The following is a 25,698-nucleotide window of genomic DNA, read 5'->3' as shown; positions in this document are numbered from 1 at the left end:
CATCATTAATGCCTCTCAAGACCACCTTGGAAGTCACAGCAGAGACTTCCAAGAGTCCCCCCAAGCTGTGAGACACAGCTGGACAGGGTAGGCGAAGGTGAAAGTCATCTTTTCACTGGGTTAAATACAAGTAGTCCAAAAGAGATCCAAAATAAAAAAATGTAATTTTTTATTTGTTGAACATAATTTAAAACTGTAACATAAAAAGATTTCTCTATCCATCACCAGAAATCCAGAAGACACCTGAAGAGGACTGACTGTTTCCTTGCCACGCGGAAGGTTTGATGAAAAAGTTAAAATCCCATGCATCCCTGGCCCTTCCTCCACGTTGCCCCTCAGAATGCTGCAGCTGCAGCAGGCAGGAGGGAGCAGGAGAACCCAGGCTGTAGAAGGCCCCTCTGCCTCTCTGGGAAAGCTGCTGGGGAAGCCAGAGGTCACAGTGCATTGGAGGCCTGGCTTTCAGCCACTGTCCAGGCCAAAATGAAACATCTGTTCAAGTCTCCCCAGGCACCTTGCTAGGGTAAGCGGGAGAAAGAAGTGGAGAAAACTGAGGCTGGGTCACAAGTTCTCATCCTGGACCTTGGCCTTGAAGTAGCCCCTGCTGGCACAGGAGCAGGGTAAGAGTAAAAGTAAATAAATAAAAGCGACATGCTTCAAGGAGAGAGGGTGACAGACCCACTGAAGCACCCCGTGTCCTGGCTTGGCCAGGGATAAGCCAGGGCGTGATGATTTAAAACACTCTGATCTGAGGCCAATGGCATCAAAATACAAATTGCTGAAGTGGGAGAGGGAGTGAAGGGCTGTCTGTTAGGGGGACTACAGTGGAGATTCTGGCAAGTGTGGGTGGGCTCACCACTGACCCCAATATTTTCTTTGCGTAACAACCAGAGTAAGAATTAGGATGCCCAGGCTGCCCTCTACTGGCAGTTTCTGGGAAGGACCACAACACAGCCGCACCCAACCTGCAACCCACAACAGCGGAGAGAGGAGAGAGAGGAGAGGGAGAGAGGGAGGGGAAGAGAAAGAGAAAGGAGACAGAGAGAGAGAGAGCGGGAGAGAGCGAGAGCGAACACTCAGGGAGGATGAGGAGTGGCTACACCTTCTGCCAGGCTGAAGGCATGGCTAGGACCTCCTACTGGGAGGCTAGAAGCATCTCCATTGATTTTAGCAGGTTCCTCCATCTCAGCCTGGTCTGCAGAGGGCCCTGGAGGAGGAAGGCCTCAGGTGCTCACTTCAAAGGCATTGAGAAGAACTTGTTCCCAGACTTGCAGCGGACTTGCTCAGTGTGCACGCGCAGCAGCACCTCAGCATCTTCAAACCCATCCACGATTGCCTTAAAACAGCAGCCAGGGGAGGACAGTCACATTAAGGGGCATCTGGGACCCAGAGGGCACTGCAAACAAAACCAGCTCACCCAACTTCAGAGGCTGGGCGAGGCTGAAGCTGCAGGCTCCAGGCTCTGCACTGTTGATCTTGTCTGATCACTTCTGTAATATCTGAGGTTGGTCCTATCATCCCAACTTTACAGATGAGGACACAGACGCTCAGAGCCCTGGATTACAGAAACCAATAAAACCAGGCCTGGGACCCAGGTCTGCCGGAGCCCAAACTAGAGCTCTTTGCCACCTCCAGCAACATCAGGCCAACAGCAAGGCAGCTCCTTAATGAGGGAGCACAGCTGCATCCAGCCTGCACATGTTTGGTTTGGCTTGCAAAATGTTTTTTAAACATCCAAATTAGTTGCTGACATTTGAAAACTGACAAGATTACATGTAAAAATCTAGGTTTCTGGCTTCTCTTATGAAGCAGAAGTGTTGGCAACTCTAGGCCAACCTTCCTGCATGGCCACACTCCCTACTGTCTCCCCATCCAGGGCTGGAGTATCAGCCACCACTTACCACTTCATGTAACCTGCTGGTTCTCCTCTAAGAACGCACATGGGAAAGTGGAATCTTTCAGCTACTTACTGAAATTTGATAGACTCTGGGGGCTGGATATTCCTTACACCTGGTACATTTCACCCATTTGCAGTGCCAGGCCAAAGCCTCTGACCCCTGGGCAAGTGGCTAGGACTTCAGGGGAAGCCTGCAGCCTTCTCGCAGATCAGGGTTCTAGGGCAGTGCTTCCCAAACTGTAATGTGCACACAAATCCCTAGAGATCTGTTAAAATGTAATTCTGATTTCTTAGGTTGGGGGTGAGGGGGGTAAAGATCTGTATTGCTAATAAGCTTCAGGTGATGCTGAAGCTGCCGGTCCAGGGGCCACACCTTGAGTTGCAAGGGAAGGTGTTGGGGTCTCCTGCCATGTCATTTGTTTCCCAGGGATTCGGGTTTGGGTGCCTCATCCTCTTCCTCCCCAGCATCTGTCCCGTCATTTCTAGAGTTCAGTGCGCTCTGTGCTCCTGCCCTGGAAATTCACCTGTAGTTCCTGCAGGCATTGCCCCTCCAGCTGGAGACGTGCATCACCCACACACCAGGCAAGGCTGAGGTGGAAAGAAGGGTCCTGGGGAGGGAAACGAGAGGCAGGCGGTCACCTGGACACCTTGGCAGGCCCTGCCATCACAGCAGGTCTGTGACAGAGCTGTTGTGACATCCCTGCTGGATCCCTGGCCTGCCCAGTGGGAGACAAGATCCTCAGTGTTGATCCCAAGCACCCTCCACAGACAAAATAGCACAGGACTGGTCCTTGCCATGGACTGAATCATGTCCCCTCCCCCAAATTCATGTAGCCCTAACCCCCAATGTGATAGTATGTAAAGATGGGGCCTTTGAGGGGTAATTAGGGTTAGATGAGGTCATGAGGGCAGGACCCTCATGATTAGTGCCCTTTAATCACAGAGAGCTTGGGCACTGCTCTCTCCCTGCAGCCCCCGACCCCTGCCCCACCATGTGAGGACATGGCTAGAAGGCAGCCATCTATAAGCCAGGAAGAACCCTCACCAGAAACCGACCACACTTGGCCGGGCGCAGTGGCTCACGCCTGTAATCCTAGCACTTTGAGAGGCCAAGGCAGGCGGATCACCTGAGGTCAGGAGTTTGAGACCAGCCTGGCCAACATGGTGAAGCCCCGTCTCTACTAAAAATACAAAAATTAGCTGGGGTGGTGTCGCACACATGTAGTCCTAGCTGCTCGGGTGACGGAGGCAGAATTGCTTGAACATGGGAGGCGGAGGTTGCAGGGAGCTGAGAATGCGCCACTGCACTTCAGCATGGGTGACAGAATGAGACTCTGTCTCCAAAAAAAAAAAAAAAAGAAAGACGTCAACCACACTGTCACCTTGATCTTGGACTTCTAGCCTCCAGAACTGTGCAAAAATAAATTTCTGTTATTTAGGCCACCCAGTCTATGGTATTTTGTTATGACAGCCTGAGCTAAGACAGTCCTATTCACAGAGGCTTTCCTTGAAGTATCATAGAGAGTCATTACATCTGTGACGTGAAAGAAAATCCACCCTCTATTCTGATCTAGGACATTCCAGTATACACCATACTTTTCAGATGACATGAACAAAATCCCCAAAGTCTCAAGTTTTGAAGCAACAATAATTGTCTCCATTCAAATTCATACTTACCTCCCTCAGCACGGTTTAAAAACACATATCAAATAAAACGAATGGCCCTTCAAAGCCCTGATAGTTGACTTAGAGCCCAAGTGCCCTTAGAGGGCCTGGGCAAGGTGCAGGAAGGTGTGTGAAGCTACGACTCTTCTCTGAGGGTCAATTTGACCAAAAATTATTAGGGACATCTACTTAAAAATGTGAAAACAACATGGGAACATTATGGAGCAGAAGGTACAAATCTCGGGCATATTTATGATATAAAGCAAGATTTCTAAGAAATGGTAGACTTTGGGTGGGCTGCATCTGACTATACCTCAAAGCCCTCACCTCCCAAGGTGTGCATCCTCAGAAGGCTGGCATTCAGAGCACTGACACGGGAGGTTCTGAAGGGTCTTCAGTTTGCCTCTTATGAGGGCCTCTTTAAAGACAGTTTTATTCTCATTAGAAATGGGTCAATGGAGAAGCAGCAGCCCCATTGATTACCTGGTAGAAAGTGGTGAGGTCGAATTCCTCCATGACTCTGTCCACCTCTGAAACTAGGTCCAGGAACTGGGCATGCCCTGAAGTGACCTCGAGCCCAATAAAGGTCCTGGGGAGAGGAAGACAACACAGGCATGAGATGCAGCCTCTGAGAACACCAGCCATCTATGCAGCCGAGGAGGAGCCAGGCAGAAAGCCAAGAGATCTGGGCCATGGGTCTCACCCTGTCTCCCTGGTACACTCGCTTTCCTGCTCCATGAGCCAACTCTCTCAGTCCTCAGATTCTCTGTCTGTAAACCTTCCTTTCCCAGTTCTCACCCACACAGCTCTCCTCCCTCTCCTGGATCTAGTAACCCTTCCAGGAATGCCTTCACCCACCACTGCCAAGACACAAACCCAGAAGCTTCTCCATCTCCATTCTCCATCATCGTTCCAACTACAAACGACTCCTGTCCTCAAGGAGGCCTCTTCTCAAGGACTTTGCTTCCTGGCATCTGCCACGCCTCCCACAAGCACTCACACATACTCTCTCTCATCTTTAAAAACTCTCCCCTGAACCCACGGCTTCAGCCAGTCCCCATCCCATTCTCAGTAAAACTTCTCAAAAAGACAATTTGTCCACCATCACTATCTCTTTCTCACCTCCCATCTTCAACCCACTTTGCTGGAAGTGCTCTTGTCAAAGTTGCCAACAACCTCCACGTTACCAAATCCAAGGGATACTTTGCTGTCTGCCTCGTACCTGCTCATCAGTATCTCACACAGTGGACTCTTCCCTCCTTGAAACCCTTTTCTCTCTTGGCTCCCAAGACACCACCTGCCACGCAGTCCTGGTTTAATCCTGCCTCCTGTCTCCCGGTTCAGTGTCCTCTGCCACCCTCTCTCCTCTCCAGCCTCCCCATGGTGAAGATCACTGGATCTTCTCCATTTGCCCTCTCCAGGAGGCTGTTCTCACCCAGCCCCGCTTCCCACACTGGCCAACATTCCTATCTCCAGCTGGTCCCACTCCTGAACACCCAGGAGTGTATGTGTATATGTATATGTGTAAATGTATATGTGTATATGTGACATTTCCACCTAGGGGTCCAATAGGCAGCAAAACCTAACAGGTACAAACAAACAGGTACAAAGTAGAACTTTTGATTTTCATCCCACCAGTGTCTCCTATCACAGAAAATGGGGCCAGTTGTTCCAGCCTCAAACCCAGGAATCAATGTTCATCTTCCCCTTGCGTCACATAAATCCACCCCATTGGTAATTTGGTTGCTTCTGCTTCAGTGTATCTCCAGTGTGTCCACCTCTTGGTCTTCCACGGCCATCACCCTAATCTAGGCCACCAATGGTCCCTCACCTGGACAATGACACTTGGCTCCTCTCTGGTTTCCCTGCATTCAGTCTTGCTCCCTTCTATCTTGCCCCCAGACTCCATGGCCACAGACACACCATCTAGCCAGACTGACAACCCCAGATACACATCAGATCATGCCTCTCCTCTGTTCAAATCCCTCCAATGGCTTCCATTATACTGAAAATTCAAACTCCTTACTTGACATTGCAGCCTCTGGATGGGCGAACCCTGCCCATCTCATCTCCTATCATTCTCCCACGTGCTCTCTGGGGTTGGCCTCACTGGCCCCCTCAAACACACTGAAATCTTCCCTGCCTTGGAGTCACTTAGTTTGCTATGTCCTCTGCTTGAAGCTCTTGCAACAGCTCTTCCCAAGACTGGCTTCTCATTCTCAGGTCACCATCAAATGCCATCTCCCTGGTCACTTCCCTGGTACCCTCCTAGACTACCCACTCCTGACCATCATATCACACCACAGTTATTAACAAACACTCTCATTACTTATTATCTGTCTCCCCTCCGAATATGAGATTGAAAAGAGCAGGGGCTGTGTCTACCTCTTCACTGATGAATCCTTGGCATACAGCAAATGCCTGGCACAAGTGTGTGCTTAACAAACTTGTGCAGCATGGAATAAGTGAACGAATAAATGAGGCCCCTTTCAGAAGTGCTCAGAGAAGGTGGCCCAGTGAGTGTGTCAGACAGGGAGGCTCGCTTTGAAGGCAGGATAATCATTTCTTCTTATGTTCATCTAACACTTTAATACTTTTAACTTTTCAAAGGCCTTGGGGCTCACTTGAGCCTTACAACTGCCCAACAATGGATGTTGGGAGGTGTATGCCAGTGTGAAAACAAAAGGTCACAGAGATGAAGACACGGACCAAACACCACAACTGGGATGGAGCTGGGCAGAAACAGGTTTTCTGACTTTCACAGGTTTTCACTAAACCAAGATGCTTCTCTCAATCTCTGTGCAACACCCCCCACATGCTCCCTCAGTCATTATTTATTTATTTATTTTTGAGACAGAGTTTCACTCCTGTCGCCCAGGATAGAGTACAGTGGCATGATCTTGGCTCACTGCAACCTCCTCCTCTAGGGTTCAAGTGATTCTCCTGCCTCAGCCTCCCCGGTAGCTGGGATTACAGGCGCCCACCACCACACCCAGCTAATTTTTTGTATTTTTAGTAGAGATGGGGTTTCACCATGTTGGGCAGGCTAGTCTTGAACTCCTGACCTCAGGTAATCAATCTGCCCACCTTGGACTCTCAAAGTGCTGGGATTACAAGCGTGAGCCACTGCACCTGGCCTTTTTATTTATTTTTTTGAGACAGGGTCTCACTCTGTTGCCCAGGCTGGAGTGCAGTGGTGCAATCGTGGCTCACTGCGGCCTTGACCTCCAGGGCTCAAGTGATCCTCTCATCTCAGCCTCCCAAGTAGCTGAAACTATAGGCACACACCACCACACTCAGCTAATTTTTGTATTTTTCATAGAGACAGGGTTTGGCCATGTTGCCTAGGCTGGTCTGGAACTCCTGAGCTCAAACTATGCACCTGCTTCAGCCTCCCAAAGTGCTGGAATTACAGGCATGTGCTACTGCACCTGGGATCTCCCAGTTATTTTTCTTAATGAAAGGTTCAGATTTGGGGATAGCTGCCTTTGTTGTCATTGAGTTGGTTAAAAGCAAACAAAAAATGGGACAAACAAGTCCAGAAACAAAGCACTCAATTTTTGCACCAAAGAATCTTCCTCTAATAGTGATTGGGGGTTGGGAGGACCCACCTGGTTTTCTCTTGATTGGTGTAAATCTTTACCTGGTTGGCAGTAAAGAAGAATCTGAAATGTAGAAGACCATATTTCAGGAAAAATCATAAGAAAAAAAGCAGAAAAAACAGCTTATGTTAAAAAAAAAAACAAACAAACAGCAGTTTGAAAATATAGTTAACTCATTTTGCACTTAATATTATCACCCCATTATACAGGTAGTATACTGAATCCTAAAACATTAGAGCTGGACAAGACCTTGAAATCACCCAGTCCGGGTAATACACAACATCATCCAGGTGCTAATAAAAATTTTACTTTGTTAATAGTAGTTCATTTTGATAAACAATTTGAGACTATCTCAACTTTACTGATGGGAACTGAGAAAGCCTTATTTATCAAGTAGTTGATAATGGACCACTTAATAGCTGATTCATTTCTTGCAGTTTTTTAAAAAAATAGACAACTCCGATTTCATCTAAGCAATCACGAGAACATTTCTTCGTGTGTCAGAGCTGAGCTCAAGCCTTTGCACACATCCGTTTCTCGAATCCTCACACAACTCTGTGAGCAGGCCTGCAATTATGCCCATTTTACAGACAAACGGAGGCATGGTGAAGCTGAATTTGGTGAGCCAGGATTTGCACAGTCAGTCTGCCTGTTTCCAGAGTCCTTGCTGTCACCTATGACCCTTTAGTGAGGGGAAGTAGGTCTCTGTTGGTGTGAAATCAAGACAGATGCCCCCACCCACCCACCCCTCAGATCAATAACACAGAGAGTCAGGCTCAGCCAGGTAAGTGCTTTGACTTGGACTGGTTCTGTCCTTTGTTCTCTGAGACACTAGCAATCTCACGGTGGAAAGTCCCGTCACAGAAACAGATCATTTTACAGCCCCCAGGCCAAGAGGCTCACCCCCATTTGAGGGAACATAATATACTAGCATGCTAGGGAGAGTCTCACAATCTGCACAAGGGCAAAAGTCAGTCAGCCAACTCTCTGCCTCTGGGGAAAATGTAAGGGATCACAGAACCACCAGGAGCTCAATTAAGCGCAGTTTTAGGAAGAGTTCTCAAGGTGTCTCCCAAACATCCTGGAGTGGACACTGGATGTCTGTGCCCAACCAACACCCCTTCTCCTGGTAACCTCCTGTTGCAGGATGGCTCTCCATCCCTACTCCAGAGGCAGGCTGCCCAGGGCTGGCCAAGCAGAGCTTAGCATCTCCTCAGTCACAGCAACGGAATCAGGGCTGCACTGCCCACTCTTGGTCACCTTAGGCTCAACCAGATGATCAAAGTTGAAGAGACCACACCTGGCCAGGCTTCACTCATCGCTACAGATCCTTTCCTCAGAGGGAACCAGCCCAGGGGTCCGGTCCAGGTGCTGTTTTCTAGTCTCCTAGTGAGCAAGGGAATCAGCCACATATACATCCCACAGGTATCAGAATTTCTTGCAATGGACTTTAGGCAGAGTGGTCAGAAGTCCCAGCAAGGGACTCGTGCCCAGTTAAGGAACCACTGTATGCAGGGGAGCCCAGGCCATGGCGTCCCTGCAGGGGCGCAGTTCACGCCTCTTCCCAGCGCAGGTGCAGTATGCCAGTCATCAGCACTAGCTCTCCTCCTTCATCCAGGGAAGCTGCTTCTGCAGGATAAGGGAAGCACTCTGTGTGGAAGGCGGAAGGGCCTGTTAACTCTTTACTCCCAAAGAAAGCGCACAGGAGCCGGGTCAGACCAGGCAGTCATTTCTGTGACTTGTGCTGAAGCCAATCAGAGAGGGAGGCTGTCTTTCCAGGCTGGTACACCATCAGCCCGGAGATGCAGTGGCTTCATCATTGTGACAAAGGAAGGGGACAGAGCTGAGATGGTGACAGTCAGGTGCCATCTGATATCTTGTTACCCCGGTACACTCATGCATGAGCCAGTGCTACCTCTGAATCTTTTAGTTATACCAGCCTATACATTTCTCTTTGGTTTAAGCCACTTTGGGTTGGGTTTCTGGTACCTGTGGTTAAGACAGTCCTGATAATGTACATACGGCTCAATCAATTTGATAATGACAATCCAAAGAGTGGGAGGGCTGGACTAGGTTGAGAGATGAGTTTCAGTCCTGATTCCCTGGCCAAGTGACCGGATTGGGACAAACCCTGTCCTCCTCTGGCCCTCAGAAGGGGTTCAACTAACTGAGCAGTTTCCCAGCTGGGTAGTGACATCCTACGGAATTCCTGGGCCTATGGCCCCCTGAACTGTGGGAGTAGGGCTTTGGCTAGAAGACTGTTTATTTCTGTTTTACACAGCCACACACCAGGCTTTTGTACAACACCTCATTTGAAAAAAGGCTCTGCTGATAAAGGCAGGGTCAGAAAACCACCAGCTGGGCGGCTTCTTAGGCTCCTTCTAGTACCAACAGTAGAGGATCCAGAAGGATATTCTCTGGGTTCCCTCATTCCCACCTCATGACTCCACAAGCATTTATTTGATGTCTCTGTGAGCACAGCACTAGGGAAAAGCTGTGGGGTAATTCAGAGAGAGGCCACAGTCCTGGCCTGGAGGAATGTGGCTTCCAGGAGGGAAGATGGACACAGGAATGACTGCATATGAGGGTGAGTGAAATGACCACCAGGGGTAAACAACCACAGGACCGACTGATCTCTGGATGGAGGGATTCTGCAGGAGATGCTAACTGGCAGAGCCTCCGTGAAAGAGCAGGATTTTGATCTGGACCAGTCTAGCAGGAGGTGCATTTCTACTAGGAAAAGAGTTATAAAATAATGCAATAGGTAAGGGGGAAAAAAAAGCCCCAGGTTGGCAGACAAAATCAGAAGTGGGGTCTGGTACTAAGCCTTCACCCAAGTTGTGTGCTGAGGGCACCCATGATCTCCTTTCACCCCCACAAGCCCCCAGTGAGGTAGCCCCCACCACTACCATGACCTGTTTGACCTATTATTGTGAAATGATAACGTTTGTGTTGGTCTCAGCCTCCAGTTCCTGACACAGAGATCCTAAAACCTATGTCATTTCCTAAGCAGTGGGGGTGCTAGGAGCATCTTTTGTTCTATGATCTGGTCTGTGACCCTGGCTGCTGACACAGAGCTCCTAAATCCTTTGGAATTTCCTGGGTGACAGGAGCATCTTTGCTTCTGATGAGGCGACTCTCAGTGGCCTCCTGGATGGGGGCCGATCACAGAAAGAGCAAGGCATGATTAGAAGCTGGAAACTTTCAGCCCCACCCCCTATCCTCCTGGGATGGGAGGGAAGCTAGAGACTGAGTTAATAATCCATCATGCCGACATGATGAAGCCTCTGTAAAAATGTGGAACTATAGGATTTGAGGAGCTTCCCCTGGTGAATAAGAATGCACCCATGTGCTGGAAGGGTGGCTCACCCCCAACTCCACAGGGTCAGAAGCTCCCATGCTCGGGACCCTTCCAGACCTCACCCTACCTCTCTCTTCATCTGGCTGTTCATGTGTATCCTTTAAGATATCCTTTGTAATAAACTGGCGACCTAGTAAGTGGACTGTTTGCCTGAATTCTGTGAGCCATTCTAGCAAATGATCAAACCTGACGAGGGGGTCCATAGAATCTCTGATTTGTAGTGAAATCAGACAGATGTTGTGGGTAACCTGAGAGCTCAACACTGCAGATGGTGTCTGACATGGAGCGCAGTCTTGTGGGACTGAGCCCTTAGCCTATGAAGTCTGCACTAACCCTGGGTTATTAGTGTCAGAATTGAGTTCGATTATAGGACACCCAGTGGGTGTCTGTAGAGTTGGATAATTTGTTGGTGCGGAAAAAAACTCTACACATCTGGTCACAGAAGTGCTGGAAATACTGAGCAAGAGCTTACAGAAAAACAGCTGGCTTTTCCTACAGAGCAGATAAGACATCAGGGGTGTCAAGAGCTTCCACGGCATGCCCAAGGTCACGCAGGACAAGAAGTAGAGCAGGCAGCCCCAGGAGAGGGGCCGTGTTCTATCTTTAGGTCTGGCCTGTCTGCTGGGGTAATGCCCACAGTAGCTCAGGAGAGGAGGAGAAGCCGTGGAGGGGAGGGAGCGGAGCGGCAGAGGGAAGCACTCACCTCTGGAAGGAGGCCATGCGGGCTTTCAGAGCCTGCACAAAGGGAGGATCCAGTGGTGGCGCAGAACCACACTCTGGGACAGGCTGAGGTGGAACGCCTCCATCCTTACCAGGCGGGGGACATAGGTCTGGGCATGGGGGAGCAACACGTCAAGCAGATCCAGGAACTCCTCCTTGGCTTCATCTGGAGGAGAAGAGTAAAGAGGGCGGGCCGTTCTCTCAGCCAAGGTGCCATGGCTGAATGAAGAAGCCCAGAAGGCAGACGGAAGTCCTTATTACTCTGGGTTTGGGGAGAAAATTACTTGGACAGCAGTCTATGTCTATGTCTTCTAATATAATTTTATTTTATTTTATTTATTTATTTTTTTAGACAGAGTCTCACTCTGTCGCAGAGGTTGGAGTACAGCGGCACCATGTCGGCTCACTGCAACCTCTATCTCCTAAGTTCAAGCAATTCTCCTGCCTCAGCCTCCCGAGTAGCTGGGTGGTGGGATTAAACCCACCACCATGCCCAGCTAGTTTTTATATTTTCAGTAGAGACGGGGTTTTACCATGTTGGCCAGGCTGGACTCGAACTCCAGACTTCAGGTGATCCACCCGCCTCAGCCTCCCAAAGTGCTGGGATTACAGGCATGAACCACTTCTAATAGTATTTTAATAGGTATTTCTGGGAAGTCCCAGCTAGAACAATCAGACAAGTGAAAGAAACAAAAGGCATTCAAATTGGAAAGGAATAAGTAAAATTATCCTTGCTTGAGGATGATATGATCTATTTGTCTTTTTTGTTTGTTTGTTTTTGTTTTTTTGAGAGTCTTACTCTGTTGCCCAGGCTGGAGTGCAGTGGCTTGATCTCAGCTCACTGCAACCTCTGCCTCCCAGGTTCAAGCAATTCTCCTGCCTCAGACTCCGGAGTAGCTGGGACTACAAGTGTGTGCCACCACGTCTGGCTAATTTTTCTATTTTTAGTACAGATAGGGTTTCACCATGTTGGCCAGGCTGGTGGTCTTGAACTCCTGACATCGAGTGATCTGCCCACCTTGGCCTCCCAAAGTGCTGGGATTACAGGCCTGAGCTACTGTGCCTGGCCTGATCTTATATTTGGAAAAGCCTAAAGACTCAACCAAAAGACTATTAGAACTGATAAATTTAATAAAGTTGCAGGATACAAAATCAACATACAAAAATCAGTAGCATATCTACATGCCAACAATGAACAATCTGAAAAAGAAATCAAGAAAGCAATCCCAATTGCAATAGCTACAAATAAAATAAAATATCTAGGAATAAACCTAACAAGAAATGAAAGATCTCTACAATGAAAACTATAAAACACTGACACAAGAAATTGAAGAGGATACAAAAAAATGAAATGATATTCCATGTTCATGGATTGGAATAATCAATAGTGTTAAAATGTCCATACTCTCTAAAGCCATCTACACATTCAATATAATCTCTATCAAAATACCGGGCGCGGTGGCTCAAGCCTGTAATCCCAGCACTTTGGGAGGCTGAGACGGGCGGATCACGAGGTCAGGAGATCGAGACCATCCTGGATAACACGGTGAAACCCCGTCTCTACTAAAAAATACAGAAAACTAGCTGGCGAGGTGGTGGGCGCCTGTAGTCCCAGCTACCCGGGAGGCTGAGGCAGGAGAATGGCGTAAACCCGGGAGGCGGAGCTTGCAGTGAGCTGAGATCCAGCCACTGCACTCCAGCCTGGGCAACAGAGCGAAACTCCGTCTCAAAAAAAAAAAAAAAAAAAAAAATACCCACGACATTCTTCACAGAAATAGAAAAAATAATATAAAATTTATATAAAACCACAAAAGACCCCAGAATAGTCAAAGCCATCCCGAGCAAAAAGAACAAAGCTGGAGGAATCACATTACCTCAAATTATACTACAGAGCTATAGTAACCAAAACAGCCTGGTACTGGCCTAAAAACAGACACACAGACCAATATAACAGAATAGAGAACCCAAAAATAAATCCATACATCTACTCTGAACTCATTTTCAACAAAGGTGCCAAGAATATACAATGGAAAAAGATAGTTTCTTCAATAAAAGGTGCTGGAAAAACTGGATATCCACATGCAGAAGAATGAAATTAGGCCTCTATCTTTCGCTATATACAAAAATCAAATCAAAATGGCTTAAAGACTTAAATCTAAGACTTCAAACTATGAAACTACTACACGTTGGAGAAACTCTCCAGGACATTAGTCTGGGTAAAGATTTCTTAAGTAATTCCCCACAAGCACAGGCAACCAAAGCAAAAATGGACACAAGGGATCGTATCAAGTTAAAAAGCTTCTGAACAGCAAAGGAAACAACAACGTGAAGAGACAACCCACAGAATGGGAGAAAATACTGGCAAACTATCCATCTGCTAAGAGATTAATAACCAGAATATATAAGGAGCTCAAACAACTCTATAGGAAAAAAAATCTAATAATCCAATTTAAAAATGGGCAAAATATCTGAATAGATAATCTCTCAAAAGAAGACATATAAATGGCAAACAGGCATATGAAAATGTGTTCAATATCATTGATCATCAGAGACATGCAAATTAAAACTATAACTAGCTATCATCTCACCCCGGTTAAAATGGCTTTTATCCAAGACAGGCAAAAACAAATGCTGGTGAGGATGTAGAGAAACACTGTTGGTGGGAATGTAAATTAGTACAGCCATTATAGAGAACAGTATGGAGGTTCCTCAAAAAACAAAATAGAAATACCATATGACCCAGAAATTCCACTGCTGTGTTTGTACCCAAAAGAAAGGAAATCAGTGTCTCGAAGAGGTATCTGTACTCTCATGTTTATTGCAGCACTATTCACAATAGCCAGGATTTGGAATTAACCTAAGTGTCTATCAACAGACAATGGATAAAGAAAATGTGGCACATATACACCATGGAGTACTGTTCAGCCACAAAAAAAGAATGAGATCCTGTCATCTGCAACAATACAGATGGGAACTGGAGGACATGATGTTACATGAAATAAGACAGGCACAGAAAGATAAACTTTCCATGTTCTCACTCATCTGTGGAAGCTAAAAATTAAAACAATTGAACACACGGAGATAGCAGAAGGATGGTTACCAGAGGCTGGGAAGGATAGTGGGGGTGGGGCAGGTAGGGTGAAGAATGAGGATGGTTGATGGGTACAAAAATATAGTTAAATACAATAAATAAGATCTAGTATTTGATAGCACAACAGGTGACTACACTCAGCAATCATTTTCTGTACATTTTAGAATAAAGGAGTACAACTGGAATGTTCATAACACAAAGAAATTATGAATCCTTGAGATGATGGTGCTCCATTTACCCTGATGGGATAATTACACATTGCATACCTGTATCAAAATAGCTCATGTACTCCATACATACATACACCTACAATGTACCCAACAAATTAAAAATAAAAAAATTTAAAGTTTTATTTTTTCTTTAAAAAATAGGTGTTTCTGGTTATAGAAATAACACACGCTTATAGCAAAAAATTGAAATTAATAAGCAATAAGCAGGAGACTTCCAGTTTCCGGTCCAGCATGTAAGATGCTTAGAAGTCGCCACCTCATCCTAGCAACAAGCAAAACGCTGAACAAACTGAAAAAGCAACAACTATTCTTAGCTGTATAAGAGACGTGAGGTCACAGGGCAAACTGCTGCCCCCCAAATCAGAGAGACCAACAGGCAAATACAGAGACTCACAAATTACCAGAGCAGAAACCTACAACAAGCTGAAAGCTCTGCAGGAACCAGCAGCAGGGTAGGGAAACCTGAGCTGTAAAAGACAACCTGCTGGAGACTCAGGGTGTACAAATCTGAGTTAAAAACGCCAGGGGAACTCTGTCGGTGGGGGGACCCACATTTTTGTGAGGTTTACCTCCTAGAGGTCTACCAGGTTATCGCAGTGAATACTGGAAAAAATAGCCTGTGCTTCTGGCTGGGGAAGGGGGAAGGCAACCATTTGGAAACATATAGGAGCATCCTGTTTTTCTCCCCCGCTTCTTTTTTTTTTCTTTGAGAAGGAGTCTCACTCTGTTGCCCAGGCTGGAGTGCAGTGGCACGATCTCTGCTCACTGCAACCTCTGCCTCCCGGGTTCAAGTGATTCTCCCGCCTCAGCCACCCGAGGAGCTGGGACTACAGGCATGTACCACCATGCCCAACTAATTTTTTTGTATTTGTAGTAGAGACAGGGTTTCACCATGTTGGTCAGGCTGGTCTCCGACTCCTGACCTCAAATGATCTGCCTGCCTCAGCCTCCCAAAGTGCTGGGATTACAAGCCTGAGCTACCGCGCCCAGCCGGGAGCATTCAGTTTTTCTTAACAAGGTCTGCCCTCTGGAGAAACTTATTTAATTACAGCCTAACCTGAAAGCATTTTATCAGACTCATAACTGACCTGGGGGACGTGAAATATCAAACTGTAGCACCTTCTGGCCATCCTGTCCCACCTAGGGGGCGAAAATTCTGAGAAGCATGTGGGAAGTTCCCAGTCCAGAGGAACCGGCTCACCAAAAGATTGAGACCCAATCACAGGAGTACAGAATGATTCTCGTCCCCCACCACCTCACCACCACATTCATATAGGCCTGTTTACCAGTTCCTTTCACATAGTATTCCTGTCCAGCTATCGAGGAAAAATTATAAGACATACTAGAGGGCAAAAATACAATTTGAAGAAAAATAGTAAGCATCAGAACCCTTTAAATATAAAAGACTAGAAACCATACAATGTCTGATCTCAGGCCACAATGAAATTAGACTAAAAATCTGTAACAGAAATGTAGCTGGAAAATCTCCAAATACCTGGAGGTTAAACAACACATTTCTAAATAACACATGGATCAAAGAAGAAATCTCCAGAAAACTTTATAAATATTCTGAACAAAATAAAAATGAAAACATAACTTATCAAAACTTGTGGAATGCAGTAAAAGGTGCTTAGAAGAATATTTATAGCATCAAATGCATATATTAGAAAAGAAGATCTAAGCTGGGCATGGTGGCTCACGCCTGTGATCCCAGTACTTTGGGAGGCCGAGGCAGGTGGATCACCAGAGGTCAGGAGTTTGAGACCAGCCTGACCAATATGGTGAAACTCCGTCTCTACTAAAAATACAAAAATTGGGCATGGTGGTGTGTGCCTATAGTCCCAGCTACTCGGGAGGCTGAGGCAGGAGAACTGCTTGAACCTGGAAGGCGGAGGTTGCAGTGAGCAGAAATTGCACCACTGCACTCCAGCCTGGGCGACGGAGCGAGGCTCCCTCACAAAAAAAAAAAAAAAGAGAGAAAGTCTAAAGTCAATCATCCAAGTTTCATCTTAGGAAAGTAGAAAAAGAACAGCAAATTTAATCCAAAGTAAGTAGAAGTAAAGAAATAATTAAAATTAGAGAAGAAATCAATAAAATTGAAGACTAGAAATCAATAAAGAAAATCAATAAATCCAAAAGCTGGTTGTTTAATCAAATAATAGCATGAATAACTTTATGTCCACAAATTTGATAACATAGATGAACTGGAACAATTCCTTGAAAGACCCAATCTGCAAAAACTCAAAAAAGAAGAAATAATCTAAATAGGCCTAAATCTATTAAACAAATTGAATACATATATATATATACACACACATACACACACACACACACACACACACACACACACACACACATATATATATTTTTTGAGGCACAGTCTCGCTCTTTTGCCCAGGATGGAGTACAGTGGTACAATTTCGGCTCACTGCAACCTCTGCCTGCCGGGTTCAAGCAATTCTCCTGCCTCAGTCTCCCGAGTAGCTGGGTTTACAGGCACCTGCCACCACGCCTGGCTAATTTTTTTGTATTTTTTTAGTAAAGACATGGTTTCACCATGTTGCCCAGGCTGGTCTCAAACTCCTGAGCTCAGGTGATCCACCCACTTCAGCCTCCAAAAGTGCTGGGATGACAGGCATGAGCCACTGCACCCAGCCTGAATAAATAATTACCTTCCGGCTGGGCTCTGCAGCTCACACCTGTCATCCCAGCACTTTGGGAGGCCGAGGCGGGTGGATCACCTGAGGTCAGGAGTTTGAGAACAGCCTGGCCAACATGGCGAAACGTATCTTTACTAAAAGTACAAAAATTAGCCAGGCGTGGTGGTAGGTGCCTGTAATCCCAGCTACTCAGGAGGCTGAGGCAGGAGAATAGCTTGAACCTGGGAGGCAGAGGTTGCAGTGAGCCGAGATCATGCCAGTGCACTCCATCCTCCGCAACAGAATGAGACTCTGTCTCTGGAAAAAAAATACCTTCCAGGCCCAGATGGGTTCGGTTCACTAGAGAATCCCACCAAACATTTAAGGAAAAAATTAAACCAATTATCTACAGTCTTTCAGAAGACAAAAGCAGAGAGAATACTTCCTGACTTATTCCATGAGGCCAGCATTATCCTCATACCAAAACCAGAAAAAGACATTACAAGAAAACTACAGACCCATATCTCTCATGGACAGAGATGCAAGATTCTCAAGAAAATATTAGCAAATTGAATCCAACAACCTGTAAAAAGAATAATGCTCCACAACTAAATGGGATTTATCCCACGTATTCAAAGCAGGCTGAACATTCAAAAATCAATAATGTAATCCATCCAATCAATAGGCTAAAGGAGAAAAATCACACGATCCTATCAATAGATACAGAAAAAGTATTTGACAAAATCCAATGCCCACTCAAGATAAAAACTCTCAGAAAACTAGGAATAGAGGGGAACTTTGTCAACTTGATAGAGAATGTCTAAAAATACCTATAGCTAACTGATGGGAAACTCCAAAGCTTTCCCACTAAGATCAGGAACAAGGTAAAGATGCCTCCTCCCACTATGGCTTTTCAACTCATACTGGAAGTCCTAGCTAATGCAATAAGACAAGAAAAGGAAATAAAAGGTATACAGATAGGCAAAGAAGAAATAAGACTTTTTTTTTTCCCCTCCCCAAGACGGAGTCTTGCTTTGTCGCCCAGGATGGAGTGCAATGGCACAGTCTCGGCTCACTGCAACCTCCACTTCCTGGGTTCAAGCAATTCTCCTGCTTCAGCCCCCTGAGTAGCTGGGATTACAGGCATGCACCACTGCACTCAGCTAATTTTTGTATTTTTAGTAGAGACGGGGTTTTGCCATGTTGGCCAGGCTGGTCTTGAACTCCTGACCTTGTGATCCACCTGCCTTGGCCTCTCAAAGTGCTGGGATTACAGGTGTGAGCCACCACATCTGGCTTGTTTTTCCTTTTTTTTTTTTTTTTTTTTGAGACAAAGTTTTACTCTTGTTGTCCAGGCCAGAGTACAATGGTGCAAACTCAGCTCACCGCAACCACCGCCTTTCTTCTGCGTCAGCCTCCTGAGTAGCTGGGATCACAGGCATGCACCACCACGGCTGGCTAATTTTGTATTTTTAGTAGAAACGGGGTTTCTCCATGTTGGTCAGGCTGGTCTTGAACTCCTGACCTCAGGTGATCTGTCTGCCTTGACCTCCCAAAGTGCTGGGATTACAGGTGTGAGCCACCATGCCCAGCATGTTTTTCTTTATAGATGACATGATTGTCTATGGAGAAAATCCAAAAGAATTGACAAAAAAAAAAATCTTCTGGATGTAATAAATTATATATAGCAAGGTTGCAGTGTACAAAGTTAACACACAAAAGTCAATTTCTGTATATTTGCTTTCCTATACACCAGCAACGAACAAGTAGGATTTGAAATAAAAGATACAGGGTTTAAGTTAGCACCCCCACAAAATGAAATACTTAAGTATAAATCTAACAAAATAAGTATAAGATCTATATCAGGAAAACTATAAAACTCTGATGAAAGAAATCAAAGAAGAAATAAATAAGTGGAGAGATATTCCATGTTTATAGATAGAAAGATTCAATATTGTAAAGATGTCAGTTCTTCCCAACTTGATCTACAGATTCAATGCAATCCCAATCAAAATCCTAGCAAATTATTTGGTGATACTGACAAACAGATTTTAAGGTGTACATGGAGAGGCAAAACCCCAAAATAGGCCAAGTGCTGTGGCTCATCCCTATCATCCAAGCACTTTGGGAGGCTGAGGCAAGAGGATTGCTTGAGCCCAGGAATTCAAGACCAGCTTGGGCAATATAATGAGATCCTACCTCTAAAAAAAGAAGCCCCCTCCTTGCCCACACAAAAAAACAACCTAGAATAGTCAACACACTACTGAAGGAGAAGAACAAACTTGGAGGACTGAAACTACCCAACTTTGAGACTTACTATGTAAAGTTACAGCAATCAAAACAGTGTGGTATTGGTGAACAAATAGATGAATGGAACAGAATTGAGAACCCAGAAATAAACCCACATCAATACAGTCAACTGATCTTTGGCAAAGGAGCAAAAACAATACAATGTGAAAAAGATAGTCTTTTCAACCAGTGGTGCTGGAATAAGTGGATATCCATATATAAGAAAAAGAATCTAGACACAGACCTTCCACCTTTCACAAAAATTAACCCAAAATGGATCACAGAACTAAATGTAAAATGCAAAACTGTAAGATTCCTGAAAGATAACATAGGAGAAAAATGTAGATGATCTTGGGTTTGGTGATAACTTTAGATATGACACCAAAGGCAAGATCCATGAAAGAAATAATTGATAAGCTGGACTTCATTAAACTTAAACACTTCTGCTCTGTGAAAGACAACGTCAAGAGAATGAAAAGGCAAGCTATGGACTGGGAAAAAAATGTATTTGCAAAAGACATATCTGATAAAGGACTATTATCGCAAATATAAAGAACTCTTTTTTTTTTTTTTTTTTTTTTGAGACAGAGTCTGGCTCTGTTGCCCAGGCTGGAGTGCAGTGGCCGGATCTCAGCTCACTGCAAACTCCGCCTCCCAGGTTCACGCCATTCTCCTGCCTCTGCCTCCCAAGTAGCTGGGACTACAGGCGCCTGCCTCGTCGCCCGGCTAGTTTTTTGTATTCTTTAGTAGAGACGGGGTTTCACCGTATTAGCCAGGATGGTCTCGATCTCCTGACTTTGTGATCCGCCCGTCTCGGCCTCCCAAAGTGCTGGGATTACAGGCTTGAGCCACCGCGCCCGGCCTAAAGAACTCTTAAAACTCAATATTAATAAGCAAAAATGATTAAAAAGTGGACAAAAGACCTTAACAGACACCTCACTGAGGAAGATACACAGATGGCAAAAAGCATATGAAAAGATAATCTGGATCATATGTCATCAGGGAAATGCAAATTAACAGACAACAGTGACATATTACTACACACCTATTAGAATGGCTAAACTCCAGAACACTGCTAATACCAAATGCTGACGAGGATGCAGAGCAACAGGTACTTTTATTCATTGCTGATGGGAAGCAAAATGGCACAACCACTGTGGAGGACAGTTTAGTGGTTTCTTACAAAACTAAACATACTCTTATCATAAAATCCAGCAGTACATTCCTTGGTTTTTGTCCAAAGGAGTTAAAAATTTATGTCCAGGCTGGGTGCGGTGGCTCACGCCTGTTCTCTCAGCACTTTGGGAGGCCAAAGTGGATGCATCACGTGGTCAGAAGTTTGAGACCAGCCTGGTCAATATGGTGAAACTGCATCTCTACTAAAAATACAAAAATTAGCTGGGTGTAGTGGTGCGCGCCTGTGGTCCCAGCTGCTCAGGAGGCTGAGGCAGAGGAGTCGCTTGAACCTGGGAGGTGGAGGTTGTGGTGAATCGAGATCGTGCCACTGCACTCCAGCCTGGGTGACTGAGTGAGACTCCGTCTCAAACAAAACAAAACAAAACTTATGTCTATACAAAAACCCACACATGGATATCTTTATTATGATATGGGTCTATTTCTGGGTTCTCAATTCTGTTCCATTCATGTTTTTGTTCATCAATACCAAACTGTTTTGATTGCTTTATTCATAATTTCCAAAATTTGGAAGCAATCAAAATGTCCTTCAGTAAGTGAATGAATAAACTGTGGTACATCCAGACAATGGAATATTATTCAGCAATACAAAGAAGTGAGCTATCAAGCCATGATGAGACATGGAGAAACCTTAAATGCATCTTACTAAGTGAAGGAAGCCAATCTGAAAATGCTACATACTGTATGCTTCTAAATATATGACATTTTGGAAAAGGCAGAACTGCCGCCAGGGGAAATAGAGCAGTGGCTGCCAGCAGTTAAAAGGAGGGAAGGATGAATAGGCAGGGCACAGAGGATTCTCAGGGCAGTAGAACGACTTTGTATCGTCCTATAACGGTGGATGCATGTCTTTATAAAATTGTCCAAACTCATGGAATATACAACACCAAGAGTGAACCCTAATGTAAACTATGGACTTTAGGTGACTATGGTGTGTCATTGTAGGTTCATCAATTGTGACAAATGTACCAATCTGGTGGGGGGTGTTGATAAAAAGAGAGACTACACCTGTGTGGGGGTACAGGGTACAGAGGAAATCTCTGTACCTTCTGCTCTATTTTGCTGTGAAACTAAAACTGCTTTAAAAAATAAAGTCTAGGCTGGGCACCGTGGCTGATGCCTATAATCCTAGCACTTTGGGAGGCCGAGCTGGGTGGATGGGCTGAGCTCAGGAGTTTGAGACCAGCTTGGGCAACATGGTGAAACCCCATCTCCACTAAAATACAAAAAATTAGCTGGGCATGGTGGTGCATGCCTGTAGTGCCAGCTACTCAGGAGGCTGAGGCAGGAGAATCACTTGAACCTGGGAGGCAGAGGTAGCAGTTAGCCGAGATTGTGCCACTGCACTCCAGTCTGGGCGACAGAGCAAGACTGTCTCAAACAAACAAATAAATAAAGTCTATTAAGACAAAAAAATGTTTTAAAAAATGCAAAGGAAAAAGCAGGAGCCCCTGAAATTCTGTCACCTAAAGCAATGGTCTCCCAACTACTGTGATCACACAGCCCATTAGTAAAACAAGTTTGCATGTATACTCTGATAAACATATATTTATAAATTACAAGTGTGTGCTACTCTGTAAAATTATGTGTTATAAAATGTGCACTCTCAAAAACAGAAATATAAAAAGATGAGATAAAAAGAAATACATTTAAAAGTTCTAATAATTTTCTCCTACACCCTAAAGTATGGGATCATCTTGACCTCTCCCCTAGTGGCATATACCCCCCTTTCAACACCAACTACCCTAGAGATAAAGACTGTTAAACTTTGGTGCCTATTTCCATATGCATATACTAATTTATATATCTTATTTGTTTAAAAAAAAAAACAGAGAGTATACCATTTAAACTGTTCTGGAAATAGTTTCTACATATAACATTACATGTTGGACATCCTTCCCCTCAGTATAGAGAGGTCAAGTTCATTATTATAGCTCCATAGTAATCTATTAATCAGAATAGATTAGCATTTCTCTAATCAGTCTACTATTGATAGACATTTAGCATGATTCCAATTTTTCACAATGTATACCACAATGACCACCCTTGTATGTTCACATATTATTTGTCTATTTACCAAATATGTGACTGCAGCTGCATATCTTCTCGGCCGGGCATGGTGGCTCATGCCTGTAATCCCAGCACTCTGGGAGGCTGAAGCGGGTGGATCACCTGAGGTCAGCAGCTCAAGACTAGCTTGGCCAACATGGTTAAACATCGTCTCTACTAAAAATACAAAAATTAGCCAGGGGTGGTGGCGGGCACCTGTACTCCCAGTTATTCGGGAGGTTGAGGCAGGAGAATCGCTTGAACCCGGGAGGTGGAGATTGCAGTGAGCCAAGATCGCGCCAGTGCACTCCAGCTGGGCGACAAGAGGGAAATTCTGTCTCAAAAAAAAAAAAAAAAAAAAGCCAGAGTCTTCTCACACCCAGTATCCTATTCAATTTGCCCAAATCCCCTGGTGGATAGGCAGCATAGAGAATCATGTCATCCTCCTTGTGCAGATGGGGAAATGGAGGTTTCAAGACCTAAACTTACTCTGTGTACTTTGCTAAGAACTTGACATAGATTATCTGATTTAATCTTCATGAAAGTCCTAGAAGACTGGTATTACTACTCTCCCCATTTTATCTATTTATTTATTTTAATTTTATTTTATTTGAGATGGAGTCTCACTCTGTCACTCAGGCTGGAGTGTAGTGGAACGATCTTGGTACACCACAATTTCTAACTCCCAGGGTCAAGCAATCCTCCCACCTCAGCCTCCCAAGTAGTGGGGACCACAGGCGTGTGCCACCATGCCTGGCTAATTTTTTTGTATTTTTGGTAGAGACAGGGTTTCCCCATGTTGCCCAGGCTGGTCTCAAACGCCTGGGCTCAAGTAATCTGCCTGCCTCTGCCTCCCAAAGTGCTGGGATTATAGGCGTGAGCTACCTGGTCTAGCCAGCGCTACCCCCTTTTTAGATTTGAAGAAACGGAAGCTCTGAGAAGTCTAGTATCTTATAAAGGGCACCCAGAGTAGTGGGCAGCAGAGTGAGGTCTGACTCTGAAGCCTGGGCATTTTCTGCCTGCCACCTGCTGATCAGAGCTAGGGTGGGATTTGAACCTTGCACACCCAGCGTACCCAGGGCCCTCTCAGAAATAAAGTGCCTGCCGTGCCCTGGCATGACCTTGACACCCTGCTCCAGATTCTCCTTTGGTCACCTCCTCACGAACTGGGAGAATATTATACCCAGAGGTAATACTATTTCAGGCTATGAATTCAAAATCAAGATGACAGAAAAATCCTCAATTCTTGAAACCTGCTCTTTCTCTGCTAAGTCAATGACTTTCCCACAACCAGTGTTAGAGGTTTCTGGTTTCTTTCTTCTAGTTGGGGCGATTCTACCCTTCATGAAGCACCTATGGGTCTATGGGTCTTGGCCACTTTCCTTTTACACATCACTCACATGGTACATAGACGTGGGTGGCCCAGTTGCCCCGCTCGTGGGGGAAGGTGCGCACCCGTCCCCCGTGTTTTGTGCTGTCATCTTCAGGCCCCTCCTCGGTGCCCGGGAACATATTCAGCACACTGTCAGGTACTGGAAATCTCTGCCTGGGAAGGGGGCTCTGGCCACTGCAAAAGAAAAAAAGAAAAATGACATTTATCCTCTTAGCATTCTCTACCTTTGTACATACCACAAAAGTTGTAACCCCTTATATATGGTGGCTCTGAGGGTGTGTTTCCAGCCTGGTGCTGGAAGCAGCTTCTAGACAGCAAAATTGTTTCTCCAGTATTGTCTCATTGGGGTCTCCAACTCTGGGGCACGAGGTCCCCATGGGAAACAACGGAGCATGCAGCAATGTGGTTCAGGGGTCACATTCCCAAGCTGGACAGGTTGGAGTGGCACTTTCTAGCTCTGTGATCTTGGGCAAGTTATGTCCCCTTTCTGGGCCTCAAATGCCTCATCTGAAGGTATATGTCTATCTGATAGAGCAATTGTGAGATCAACTGAGCTACTGCTTGTAAAGCACTCAGCAAAGATAAGGCCTAGTATTTAAGAACCTAAGCCCCAGGAAGCAAGAGAGGCCGATGGTTTTGTTCACCGCTGAATTCCCAGACCCCAGCCTGGCACGGAGTGGTGCTCAGTGAATATTTACTGGATGAATGAAAAGGCTCTCCCTATGCTTTAGCAAGTATTACTATCGCAATTGTGTTCAATCAGGAAACGGACCTAGGATGGACAGGGATGTGTGCCGGGCGGTAGAGTGGGCCAGCGCGGAGGCCGGACCGGAACGCAGGTCTAGCCTCCCAACTTGGCCCTAGCCAGGTGGGGCCACTCTGGGGCTTTGTCTGGGGGTACCTTCTGGATCCCCCTTTCTCCCTGCGTCCCCTTTTCCTTTCCCGGAGCCGCCCCGCACCCTCCCTTCCCACTCCACCCCCAGACACTTGGGTCCTGTCTGGGTCCAGGGTGAATGCGCGCGCCCTCCGGAGAGACTTCCTCACTCCTCACCGACGGTGGCTCCCATCCTCCGGCCTGGTCTGCCTCCCGTCCTCGGACTCATCCTCGGAGCCGCTGCTGCTGTAGCCCACCAGGGGCGCCGCGCTCATGGGGCCTCATCCAAGACCACAGAGGAGGTCCACCAGCAGCCTTATCCGGCACCCGGAGTTCCGCTGTGCCGGAAGCGCCCTCCCAGGGGCGGGGCCCCCGCCTCGGGGCGGGGCCGGAGGGGCGGAACCCGGCAGGACAGGGACCAAGATTCAGCCCACCGACTCCACGCTGCCTGCAGGCTGCGCACGCGGCTCTGGCCACCTGCAGCTTCCCGGCACCCCCCAGCCTTCGTGTACCCATTTCACAGATCGCTCAGGGCCGTCACCTTTCTGCCCGCTGCTCTTTCTGCAACTACCTGGGACCAGACATCCCAGACACGACGGTCCCGGGTCAGCGCACTAGACCCAGCGGAGACCCCCACCTACCCCGAGCCCGGCCAGGATCAGAGGTCCTGGAGCCCCCTCCTCAAACCAGCCCAAAG

General features: G+C 46.2%; 1 protein-coding gene across 1 annotated transcript; it reads right to left on the bottom strand.

The window, feature by feature from the left end:
- Positions 1-145: 145 nt before the first annotated feature.
- USB1 (U6 snRNA biogenesis phosphodiesterase 1) lies at positions 146-25,359 on the bottom strand. Its single transcript, XM_033218613.1, is given in 8 exon segments — positions 146-1,333; positions 2,419-2,502; positions 4,043-4,148; positions 7,171-7,224; positions 11,226-11,271; positions 11,274-11,408; positions 24,135-24,301; positions 25,179-25,359. Coding segments are annotated over 8 exon segments (795 nt in total). The 5' UTR covers positions 25,277-25,359; the 3' UTR covers positions 146-1,228.
- Positions 25,360-25,698: the final 339 nt, after the last annotated feature.

This window comes from Trachypithecus francoisi, unplaced genomic scaffold (assembly GCF_009764315.1).
Source record: "Trachypithecus francoisi isolate TF-2019V2 unplaced genomic scaffold, Tfra_2.0 Lachesis_group10, whole genome shotgun sequence".
In the NCBI taxonomy this organism is placed as follows: domain Eukaryota; kingdom Metazoa; phylum Chordata; class Mammalia; order Primates; family Cercopithecidae; genus Trachypithecus; species Trachypithecus francoisi.
This window is presented reverse-complemented; position numbering and strand designations above follow the sequence as displayed.